This window comes from Biomphalaria glabrata, chromosome 8 (assembly GCF_947242115.1).
Source record: "Biomphalaria glabrata chromosome 8, xgBioGlab47.1, whole genome shotgun sequence".
In the NCBI taxonomy this organism is placed as follows: domain Eukaryota; kingdom Metazoa; phylum Mollusca; class Gastropoda; family Planorbidae; genus Biomphalaria; species Biomphalaria glabrata.
In genome coordinates, this window is record NC_074718.1 from 42,165,249 (window position 1) to 42,177,542 (window position 12,294).

Here is a 12,294-nt window from a genome sequence, read left to right on the forward strand (position 1 = left end):
ATCTCATAGACCCCCAATTTATTTTTTTACTTTCGTGGACCCCTTGGAGGTCTTCGTAGACCCCTGGGGGTCTATATGGACCACTTTGGGAATCACTGAGCTAGATAAATTCTGGGATGAACTAGGTTAACTCTGAGATGAAGTAAGCTCTGAAATAAGCTAAGTAAACTCTGGGCTTAACACTGGTATGAGGTAGACGAATGGAATCTTCAACACGCCGAATCACTCATAGTATTCCAATCATTCATAGTATTAGAATCATTCATAGTATTCGAATCATTCATAGTATTCGAATCATTCATAGTATTCGAATCATTCATTATATTCGAATCATTCATAGTATTCGAATCATTCATAGTATTCGAATCATTCATAGTATTCGAATCACCCATAGTATTCGAATCATTCATAGTATTCGTATCACTCATAGTATTCGAATCATTCATAGTATTAAGACAAGTGGCAGTAGAGCAGACGATATAATGGCACCCAAGAAAAGACTGATCTTCACCTTAAAGCCTAACCTTGGTTATGCCAATAATAGAATATGCATCCTCCGTTTGGGACCCATCAACTCAAGATAACATTAAGAAACTGGAACAGACACAAAATAGAGCAGTGAGATTCATAACAAACGAATATTCACATTTGACTAGAGTAACACCTTTAGTAAAATCACTAAATTTAGAAAGCCTTCAGGACAGAAGACTCAAAAGTAAAGTAGCAACTATACATAAAACACTGAACCATAATCTTCAAATACAAAAACAAAATTTAATAAAATACTCTGAAAGACACAAAGATAAAGGCACATTCCTCGTCCCATATGCTAGGACAAATTTGTACAAACACTCCTTCTTCCCTAGTGCTATTAGAGCATGGAATGGGTTGCCTGAGCTAGCCAGGAAAACCAGTGACTTGGCAGAATTTAAGTCATTGGTTAATATGCATGACTAAATGCATGACGCGTAGGACGTAATCCTCTTCTTTTTTGAAGTAACGTCTGTATTATATAAGATAAGATAAAGCATCAGAAAATATTCCATATGAAGGTTTTTGGTCTCTAGTCTTTCAACTATCTGAAAGACGAGCTCTTTCTTCTCTATCTCTAACACTCAAGACTTCCTACTAGGCTTGTTCAAGCTGCAAGAAGATTAGAGCTCAGATAATATTTCATACAACGTATATCCGTATTATTTTGTCTGTGTGCTATCTAGTCAATTAGGCCTACAATTGTGTCATAATAGTAGATACACTTTTTTTAAAAAAAGTCTCTAGCTGTTGATCTCTATAAAAAACAAACCAATCGCGTGACTTATCCGCCATTTTGGTCTTCATTTTTCAATTACTGTGAGGTAGAGAGATGATGGCAGACGACTGGGCGGGCAGATGGAAATGTATCTCTTAGTACATTAAAACGAAACGAAACAAAACAAATAGATTAATTAACGAAGATTATACATTTTTGTTTGTTTGTTTCTTTGGTCATTCTGAGACTAGAGAACACCAAGAAATAAACTAGCGAGCAGCAAACTGGAATATATTTTTTTTACAAATCTCATCTTTACAATATTTATCATGTAGACACGATGGTCACCATGGCAACAGTAGGCGGCTATCCATAAACGTCTGCTCGGCTGGAGTAATTGGTGTTGTCATGGCGGCCGAGGAACAAACAAAGTAAGGCACACTAAAAAATGAATGAATGTAGTCCGGATAGGAAAGAACAAGAGAGATAATCCTATTTCACATCAGGGGTAGACAACTCCGTTACAAATTCAATCTATATATTTATATACCGGCTTTCAGTAGCAACTTCAGTATATTAAAAACAAGCAAGATAGGGAAATACTTTTTAAGAAGAGCATATCTAAGGGGAAGAACTCCACACTCACAACTATACATCTCAATAATGTAGAAGTTTTTCCCTTTTTCTATAACAAAATAATTAATTACCAATAATTGATTTAACGATTGGTTAATTTTTTTTAATTGATTCATGTACTGTCTTCATCGATGAATGGTTGTGGGAGAAATATCGTATTCAAACTTTTTATCAGTCAGCTGATATTTGTATTCTACACTGTGTTATGTAGTGAAGAGAAATTATTGAGAAAAGAAAGTTTAATTTTGTTTTGTTACGGAAGTGAGATTGTGTGAGACTGAAATATCGTCTGCCAGAAGTCTCTTTCACTGTTTTCTAAATTCAGGTATTTTTTTAAAATTAAAAGCCACAAGGTTTGTTTCACAAGTTTCGGAGGATCCTTCAGAATTGAAGATTATTGCATCCTAGCCCAAGCATCCCACATGATGTGGGGCAAGGCTACACACTAGAACAGTGGTTTCTAGCCCAAAGGTGAAAAGCTCATCTCCAGTTGGCAAGAGAATTGTTTTTATTTTAAATAAATAATAAATGAGTCAATCCTTGGAATCAATGTATGATCTCGTGCATTCCACAGTGACACTATTCCACTATGACAATCTGTTATCTTCAGCGAGACTGTATTCCACAGTGACACTATTCTACTGTAAAAATTTGCACTCTTCAGTGAGACTGTATTCCACAGTGACACTATTCTACTGTAAAAATCTGCACTCTTCAGTGAGACTATTCCACAGTGATACTATTCCACTGTGAAAATCTGTTACCTTCAGTGAGACTGTATTCCACAGTGACACTATTCTACTGTAAAAATCTGTAATCTTCAGTGAGACTATTCCACTGTGAAAATCTGTGTTCTTCAGTGAAACTGTATTCCACAGGGAGACTATTCCAGGGTGAGACTTCTTTTAATATTGCGAGCCTCTCGGTATTCAAGTTAAACTGTATTTCACTATGAGATTCCCTCTATTCCACAGTGACACTGCAGCGAGACTCTGAGATTCACCGTATTCCACAATGAGACTATTCCATCGTGAGACTCCCTGAAATATACCGTGAGACTCCCTGAAATATACTGTGAGACTCCACTGATATTGAAACCACGTCGAAGGACAAGGGCTGGTTTATTTATACCCAGATCAGGTAGAAATCTCATTAAAGTGAAGTTGAACAAATATATCAGGAGAAAAAAAAACTGCTGTGTCTAAGAGAGAGAGAGAGAGAGACAGACAGACAGAGAGAGACAGAGACAGAGAGAGAGAGAGAGAGATGTATTAGAAGAGAAGTGATCGAACATGTTTCACAGCCACCGGGGAATCTTCAAAGTGTGGCGGGTACTGTTAGAGGAATTGAGTGGAGTACTAGTAAACGGAAAAGACGGCTTGACATACTGCACGGATCAATTTATTAACCTGTTTACTTTTACACAAGATTGCATTCTCTCTCTTTCTCTCTCTACCCCCCTCCCACCCCCCCCCCCCTCTCTCTCTCTCTCTCTTCCTCCATTTCCTTCATTCTTTCTTTCTCATTTTGTAAAAAATATTCTTTTAGAAACTAAAACGTTACTCAGGGTGTGTTTATGTGTGTGTGTGTTTAAACCAATGGAATTCAAATGTTTCAATGGCAGAAAGTAAAACAGATGGTTAAAAAAAATGTAGATATCTATAACTATGTAAACATTGCCCATGCCTTGCTATCTGTTCTAAGACAACCAGCCATACATGTGATACATTTGTGCAACTATTTCTTCTCCATACATGATGCACGCTTCAATCCAAACCTTGGACTCACAACTCTCTTCTTTAAATCTATAAAATGTTTGGAGTCACGTGATTTGATAATGCTCTCTCTCCAACATCCTGCACTTCTCAAGCGCTCTGCGAAAGTTCATCAGATAGAATCAAAATAAAAGTAAAGGTACTCCTTTCAGACTAGGATGTAAAGTCCTCTGTTTCTGTGACCCACAATTAATGAGGGTAGCCAGCATCAACTTTGCCAACTTTGCCAACTAATGTAGACAGGTAGACATTTAGAGTTGGGTGGACTCAGGGGCGTCCTAAATATTCATAAATTAAAAAATGCCCAGTTTTCACATAGAATCGAACCCATTTCGGAAGCCAAACGCCTTACCACTCAGCCACGACGGTCCCTCTACCAAATCTGAAACCCCTTTAGTAACGAACCATGCTGAGAACTACTCCCCAAGAGCGCGTGAAAGGAAGCGGGCAGTGAGTTTTAAGGACATCCCTAATGCTGCACACGAACCAGTTCTCTCTCTCTCTCTCTTAAATCCTTGTCCCGATCGGTCTTCATGCAAAACGAAACACTCTTAAAAAAGAATGTGGTCAAGTGTCTCGACGTCCTCGACGCAGCGGCGACACCGTCTGTTCGAAATTCTCTCAGTACCGTCCGAAGTAAGCACCTAGCCCCTCTAAAAGAAAGCACATTAGCATTCTGCCATAAAAGAAATCTTTTGAAATCTATCAAGGAATGTTTTTTGTTGCCCCCCCCCACACACACACTCAACAACACTGTCCAACTAGCCCAGATTATTTCTGAATAGAAGAGCTACTGAAGCAGCCATCAGAGAACAAACATGTTTGAATTGCGTGCATTAAGATTTTTTTTAAAAAATTAATTAATCTTTAAAAACAGGTACAGAGAAAAAGAAAAAAAGGCAAAGGGAAACAAGAGAAAGAGAGAGAGAGGGAGAGAGAGAGGGAGGGGGGAGGGAAAGAGAGAGAAATAGTGAAAGCAAGGAAAAGATAGAGAGAAATAAAGAGTGTGAAAAAGCGAGTGAGAAAGTGAGAAAAAGAGAGAGAGAGAGAGAGAGAGGAAGAGACAGAGAGGAAAGAGAAATTGAAAAGTTCTGTGACAATGTGGAAAATATGAAGAGAAATGGCTTCAAGTTTATTTCAATTTGAATTTTGTTCCTTTCTTCCAATACAAATACATGACAGTGTATGGTGGTTTATAGGGTACAACATTGAACTAATGGCTTTCATGTTATATGGGTTTTCTTCTTCAATATGTTCACTGATGGGGAAGTTATGGAATTCTTGTCAAAGAAATATTTCTTCTTCTGAGTGAAACTATTAGAGACAGCATATTCAAGTTTGCCAATGCGGATCAGAACTTCTAGAAGAAAACTCTTGGGGGAGAAATGTTGACAAAGTCACAACTTGCTGCTCCAAATGAATCTAGAGCCAAGCACTTACTTCATTATACCATTCAGTAATAAGAGAAATATTAAATATCTTCCAAACTAATAGACAGAAACTGATTTCAATTCAACCGCTACTAACAAATAGAAACATCTTGCTAACACATAAAATCAATGTATTGCCTCTAGCCTGCGTAAACCATTTCGAAAGTGATGATTGGGTCGCCCAGACCAATGCCACTCTTTACAAAAATTGCAGTCCACAGAGGCACAGAAGTCTGAGACAGCTGTGAACAACAGACAGCCGTAGGTGTTATATCGGAGTCTTCGTCTCCAAGACTGGCTGCGGACCAAGGCTATAGAGCCCAGTCTGACCATTGGCCGAATGGCTGACACATAATGATAAAGCTAACACAACGCAGATGATAACAAATATAACTAACAAAAAAAATCCATTCAATTAAATTTTGCAGACAAATAACAGTGCGGGAAGAAAGATATCAATATCATTAAAGCCACATGTTATCAGTTGTTTATTAAGTACGGTCTCGTTCTCGTGTATTTCGATGTTAAGGGGCTACAACCATTTATAAACCAGCACTTAACTATACCATACTTGCTTCCCTTGGTTTGTGGATCCTTGCGAGTATTTTTTTTCTATAAGTTAGACTGTCAGCTATCAAATAGGGTTTACAGCTCAGCAGCAAGAGGCTGGCTAGATACGTAAGCCATCTACCTTTTGAGCTTGTTACAGACCAGGATATTCTCCATATGCAGCATTCATTTAGAAAATTGCAAGAACTTTAAAATACTCGTGTCTCCGTCATACGGATTAGCTGATATGTGTAGCCAGGAGAGGCTTTTAATGTAATTATACATGGTAATACTGTACAAATTAATTCATGCTAGTCTTATGCAAAATTTGTTTGAAACATATATAAGCTTTCAGCAGCTCTAGGTACACTAGTTTTAAAGAAGATATTTATGTATTTAAAATTAACAACAAAACAGAAGGGAGTTCAAAAACTTAAAAAAAAAAACACAACATTTGTTGTTATATTTCATTATAGTGTATATACAATTGTATGTGTTGTGTATGGTAACAGAGATTAATGTGCCTGTTCTACACTTTGAGTTATCAAAAGTGTGCATAGTGCTAATGTTGATAGTACAAGGTAACCACTTACCTTCTGGACAATGTGGTCAAAGTTAATTCCTAATTCTGAAATCAAATAAAACTTGTGATTACATTTGTTTTATTTATGTTTCGGTATTTCATTTTTAAATACAATCAAACATAAGCTGGTGTGCATTTAAGTTCTTTTCAAGAAATTAAGGTCCATAAGCAATGTTAATTTTCTAATTCATCCATTGTTTGGTAAACATTTTTCTAACTTGGCTTGTCTTGGCTACCTAGACGGGGGCTCAAGGTTCAACACCCGACTCGGGCAGAGTTGCGTTTACTGAGCGCCTAAAAGCAGCACAGAAAACAAACTCCTAGATACCCCCTCCCCCCCCCCCCTTCCCCCACTGGTCCACAAATGAGATTGGACCAAAGCGCTCTGAGCATGCTATAAGCATGAAAGTAGCGCTATATAAAAGCTATAATAATAATAATAATAAAAGGATGGTGACCTATGGTCAAATGTTTTTAAGGATCGTGACCCATGGTCAAATGTTTCTAAGGATGGTGACCCTATGACCAGTAAATAGCCCTTGCTTTCTTTAACACATAGTCTCATTATTCCTTAGTGTGATATGTGTTAGAGAAAGCCAGGGCTGTTTACTGATGCATATCAAACAAAGAAACTTCATTGGGCTCATGAAATTATATGAAGGATGGGAAAGAAGTGAGTCACCAAGGCGAATAAAAAAAGTAAGATTCCCTAAATTAGATAAAAATAAATCATTTTAACAAATGCAATTAATAAATGGAATCAAACTTTAGAGAACATGCAGTACTTTACAGAACTAGTATGATATAACTAGATCTATATAGCTAACATTTAATTCATCTCCAACGCATAAGTCAAACATTTATTCATAATAAGTAAGTTGAGCTTAAAAAGTCTAAATGTCATGGGTTAATAGCAACATAAAATAGTAACAAAAGTAAATTACCTTCTAAGAGTGGTGGTTCATCTTCTTCTGTATCTCCAGGTATTGGCTTTTCCTGGTAAGCTGCTGTACTTGGTGTCAGAATGGAGCCAGTGTACATGCTTTGCTCTGCTGCACCAAAACCACGATCTCCGCCATACCCACTGCTGACACCATAGTTGTAGTCAAACTGGCCAAATTGTCTTAAAGTTTAAAAAAACAAACAACCTAGCTTAATATTACATGCAAGTTTATAAGCTCTTTTCTAAATTTTTGTGATCTTTGAGGCATAAATACTAAAATACCGTATTCCTCCACCAATCATTGGAGCTACTTTCGCCCCGATCACTTGAATCCATGAATTTGATGCAGCTTTTAAATGCCTATTACATTATTAGATGTTAAGATATCCATCCCAAGCACATTCTAATGACACTAATCAATAAAGTAATAATGTAGCAATATGTAGTAATGATAACAAAACCTTGTAAATGACATTGTTATTTAAAAATTATTTACATCTACCAATTCCGCACTGTATCATCTCTCTTTTAAAATTTTCATTTTATTTGAACTGAATTTGAATTTGTTTTGTTTTTTTAAGTTATTTACCAGCATTTTTCTGCTAAAAAATGGCCTAAGAAATTCAAAAAATTGCAGATATTATTTTTAAAAAATGAAATGGGTGTGTGGACAAAAGGCTTAAACCGCTTGGCTACCTATCAAATTCAACTACAGCAGTGTTTACTGAACACCTAAAGGCATCACCGAAAACCTCCTAGATACCTCTACCCCTCACTGGTCCATAAAAGAGATTGCACCATTATGCTCTGAGCATGCTATAAATATGAAAATTGCACTATATAAAAGCTTTTATTTTTTAAATCTCCCCCAAGGCAGCAAATGGTGAACATGTGAGGGTATACTGTAGCCATTTGTAATCTCCAGACATTTTTGTTTAAATGAGTAAAGTACCCCTTTCAGACCTTGTGATCTATGGGGCAGATGATGACCAACCGCCTTTAATTTTCCCCAACTAATGTCATGTACCCATTAGAGCTGGGTGGACGCAGGGGCGCCCTAAAATCCCGAAGTTCAAAATCCAAGTCTTCACCAGGATTCAAGCCCGGAAACCTTGGTTTGGAAGCCAAGCACTTTACCACTCAGCCACTGCGACGCCGTTTAACCGATTACATCAAATTTTTTTTTAAATGTCTACTTACTGTTCCTGGCCAAACTGAGGCTGTGTGTTAGCATCAAATGAATAATTTTGATTATCATAGAAGTTGGTTTGGTAGAAACCCTCTTGTTCATTGAAGCCAGACATGTCAGAGTTGTACTAACAACACCTTAGAGAAATACATTCAAAAAGTAATTACAAACCTTTTTTTTTTTAAAGTTTGTGACTACTATTTGCTATCTGATAGAAGAACTATTGATGCAGCATAAGACAAATGCCAAAATGACAATAAAATTTAATACAAGAACGAAACATTTCATGGCAACATAGGCAAATGTCAAGGATGTGAAGAAGTGAATAAAATGTCCTACACTACAAAATTCAAGTGGCAAGGTATTTTGCTAGTAAAAAAATATATAGTAGTGGTTCAAATCCATAGTCTCTTAAGTTTCTCTTATTATTATATAGATTAAAAATTGTGGACTCAGTAGCTAACCCAAGAAGTAAAAAAATTTGGTTTGTATTCCTTTAAGACAGATGGAGTTTAAGGGAGCTCTGTAAGCTCCTTCAGTGGAATGCAGGTTGGAGACACAGTGTCAAGCATTTCTCTGCATTCTGAATCTGAGCTTCAAAAACTCATCCTCCTGGCTTCTACAATATACTTTTTATAATAATAAAAAAAAAGGAAGATAATTAGATCTAAGTCCTACGCATTTCATGTGTCAATCTAGTCATGCATGTCATTGTTAATCAATTACAAACTTAAATTTACTCTTTTCCTGGCTGATTCAGGCAACCCATTCCATTCTCTAATGCTAATGGCTAGTCATGCATGTCATTGTTAATCAATTACAAACTTAAATTTACTCTTTTCCTGGCTGATTCAGGCAACCCATTCCATTCTCTAATGCTAATGGCACTAGTGACTAGATCTACTAGAATAACTAGGTCTAGATCTATGTAGATTTATCTAGATTCAGATGAGATATCTTAATTTGTCTTAAGTCCTCACTCTTTACTAATAAAGAGTAAAAAAAAAATTATAACAACTCATAAATTTCATAATAATGATTTAAATATAATGTATTTTTAATTAATAAGTTTGTTGTAATACTAGACTATTAGTAGTAATAGATCGAGATCTATTAATAATTAAAGATTTTTAATAAAAGTAGATAGATAGATCTAAATCTAGACCTAAAACAAGACTAGATTTAGATTATTTTAGATTACCTTAGCCTTAGAATATGTATTCTACACTAGCCAAATCCACCGAAGAATCGTGTAATAAAATGCGAAAAAAAAAATTAATTACACTAATTTAACCGGAAGTAAATAATTGTCTACATTTTTCTGTAACGTTGTAGCCACTGACCTAAAACTTTATTAACTTTATTTAGCTCTTTCGCTTTATTCGCTAAATTGTTTTATAATATTTTCTAATCGAACACAAAACTGTTGGCCTTAATCACTTGTCAATGACGTTTTCAGAATTTTAAAAAAACTTTGACCCTTTTGCAGATTTAGATCTTCTATTATAAGTGTTAACAGCTGTATAAAGAAAAAGAATTAAACATATTCAGCTTCGAATGGGCGAAAATCAAAACAAAATACGTTGGAGCCATGAAGGCTGCTTCGACAACTACAAAGAATCGAAGCACTAATTCATGAGAATCTGTTACTTCCCTAATTGAATTACATTTTCATAGAAAGTAGCACTCGCTTCTGTGACACTGTATTGAAAAGTGCGAAAATCCATTGTTTTAGGAAGAAAAATCAGATTATTTGCAGATGATTGCATACTATATAGAACAATAAAAACAACACAAGATAATGAAAAAAAATTAGAAGTATTACAGAAATGGGAATCAAATTGGAGCATGTCTTTCTACCCAGAAAAATGCCAGTTATTAAAAGTAACAAAAAACTAAAACAAATAAAATCTACTTACTTTATTCTTGGTAAACCAGTCACACAGACTAAAAACTCATAATGTCTAGGTGTAATAGTAAATGAAATGTTATCATGGATTCCCCATATTGCTGAAATTTTTTTTTAATAAAGCATAACATGAGGATTCATTAAAGAAATTTTTACAAATCAAACAAAAACATAAAATTAAAATGCTATTTAACTTTCGTTAGGCCAATATAAGAAGATACATCCTCTGTTTGGGGTCCCTCAACTCAAGAAAACATAAAGAAACTAGAACAAATGCAAAATGGATCAGCGAGATTTATAACAAACGAATATTCCAATTAGATTAGTGTAGCACCATTAGTAAAATCGCTAAAATTAGACTTACTTCAGGACAGAAGAATAAAAAAAAATAAAGAATAGAAATCTACTCCAATAGTTGTATTATATTTTTGTAACTAGCCTAGTAGTAAAGATTATCATTAAAACAAATCGTGTTTGTTATAAATGAATTTATTTGAATGTGATTTCGTTACATTTGTTTTGATTCAAATACATTTAGACTCTAAGGAGCTTAAGTCTTGTGTAAACATAATATGGAATAAGACTTTATTATAAAACATGTATAATTTAGTGTTAAAACAATAGTGAGTGTAGGTAGATCCTAATAGATAAGACATTTCATTGCGCGAATGCTTGTAATCTTTAAATCCTTTCACGTTTGTAAAAGGGTTTGATAAAGAGCTTAAAGCTGAATACATTAGTAATCTCTTTGTACGCTTGGTCTTTTTTTCTTATTTTAGTTGTGATGTTTTGTTGATTGCGTTTTCCCAGCAGCCTTCCTTCGACGCGTCACTTCTGCAAGCCTGTTTGCTCTCTGCCTGTCTCTGCAAGACTTTCTGTTCTGATCTCTAGACACGATCCGGTGACTTTGCTTCTTCCTTTTGAACACGGCTCCTCTCTTGTCGCGCTTGTCCACGAGTCTGTGCAGATTCCTGGGGCTCGATCTGTGCAATCGTTTTTTGTGGACATGCGAGCGCTTCTTGTGCTGTGTCCCCTGGTTTTTGCGTTTTTTCCTGGGCTTAGTTTGCGGCTTTCGTTGTCTCTTTTTGGTAGGCTGTTGCTTTTTCTCAGTCTCTTCTTTGGAATATTCTTCTTGGTTCTTGTCTTTATCTTTGCTGTCTTTGGAAGTCCTCGCATCAGCTGGAACACCTTGAATGCTTTTTACGAGATAACGGCAAAGGTTTCTCACGTTCAGAGGGTCTTCCCTGACCACGTCATGCCCTTGATCCAGATTTCTATCGATTTTTTTCTTATGCCTGCTGAGTATCTCGTCTTCCTCGTGACCCAGCGGCGGACATTGCTTGAATGCAGGCTTCCTGACCTCTGACACCCGCATCTTTCTGTGCACTTTGCGGGGACCTGGTTTCTTGCGTCGCGTTGGAACTTTAACTCTTCTAGAACGCCGGTTGTTTTTTCTGTTTCTTCTTCTCGGCCTCCGACGTCGACCTATTTTCCGGTACCTTCTTCTGCGCACGTGACGTCGTCTCCCTGTGTATCTACGCTGCACGGTCCCACGCTTAGATCTTGTTTTTTTCGAGCCGCTTGATTTTGTGGTTTTGTCAGAACTATTTTTGACCCTGATCAACTGGATTTCGCTGCTCTTTAGTTCCTTTCTGCCCGACGTTTTACTCAGACGAACACTAGCTAACGCTGCTCTCGATGTGCTTGGTTTGTACAGATCCTCATCTTCACTCACATCCATCTGATGTTTTTCTGGGTTATTTTTCGATTTACGACTGTGTTTGTCAACACCAGAATGTCCCGCGGCCCACTCCAGAGGGTACTGCACCGGCACTGTTTGGCGCATGGGGGCGCCACTTTTGAGCCGTGTGCGCTTGGCAACTGGCTCTTCGCCATCCTTTTCATTTACTTTTTTATTTGGCTCCTTCTTTACCTCTTTACTTCGTTTGCGCTTTCCTTTTCCATTAGCCATTGAAATGGGCGTAAAGGAAGCTCCGGTTGCTGTCCTTTATGGAGTCAGCCAAGTTGTCA

General features: G+C 36.6%; 2 protein-coding genes across 2 annotated transcripts in view; both read right to left on the reverse strand.

Moving 5' to 3' along the window:
• The window catches only part of LOC106061465 (protein YIPF5-like), a 112,832-nt gene extending 103,149 nt beyond the window's left edge, over positions 1 to 9,683 (reverse strand). Inside the window, exons 1-4 of the mRNA XM_013219619.2 lie at positions 9,556 to 9,683; positions 8,366 to 8,491; positions 7,167 to 7,345; positions 6,233 to 6,267 (exon numbers count right to left, since the gene is read on the reverse strand). Of these exons, the coding sequence (XP_013075073.2) occupies positions 6,233 to 6,267; positions 7,167 to 7,345; positions 8,366 to 8,469 (318 nt within the window). The 5' untranslated portion in view covers positions 8,470 to 8,491; positions 9,556 to 9,683. The remainder of the gene's footprint in view (positions 1 to 6,232; positions 6,268 to 7,166; positions 7,346 to 8,365; positions 8,492 to 9,555) is intronic.
• A 1,355-nt stretch (positions 9,684 to 11,038) lies between these two features.
• On the reverse strand, positions 11,039 to 12,235 carry LOC106061477 (serine/arginine repetitive matrix protein 1-like). Its single transcript, XM_013219639.2, has one exon. It carries the CDS (start codon positions 12,233 to 12,235, stop codon positions 11,039 to 11,041), a length of 1,197 nt encoding a protein of 398 aa, XP_013075093.2.
• Positions 12,236 to 12,294: the final 59 nt, after the last annotated feature.

What these genes read in the sequence shown, in the direction of transcription:
- LOC106061477 (XM_013219639.2), bottom strand. Translation starts at nt 12,235, where the DNA reads ATGGCTAATGGAAAAGGAAAGCGCAAACGAAGTAAAGAGGTAAAGAAG.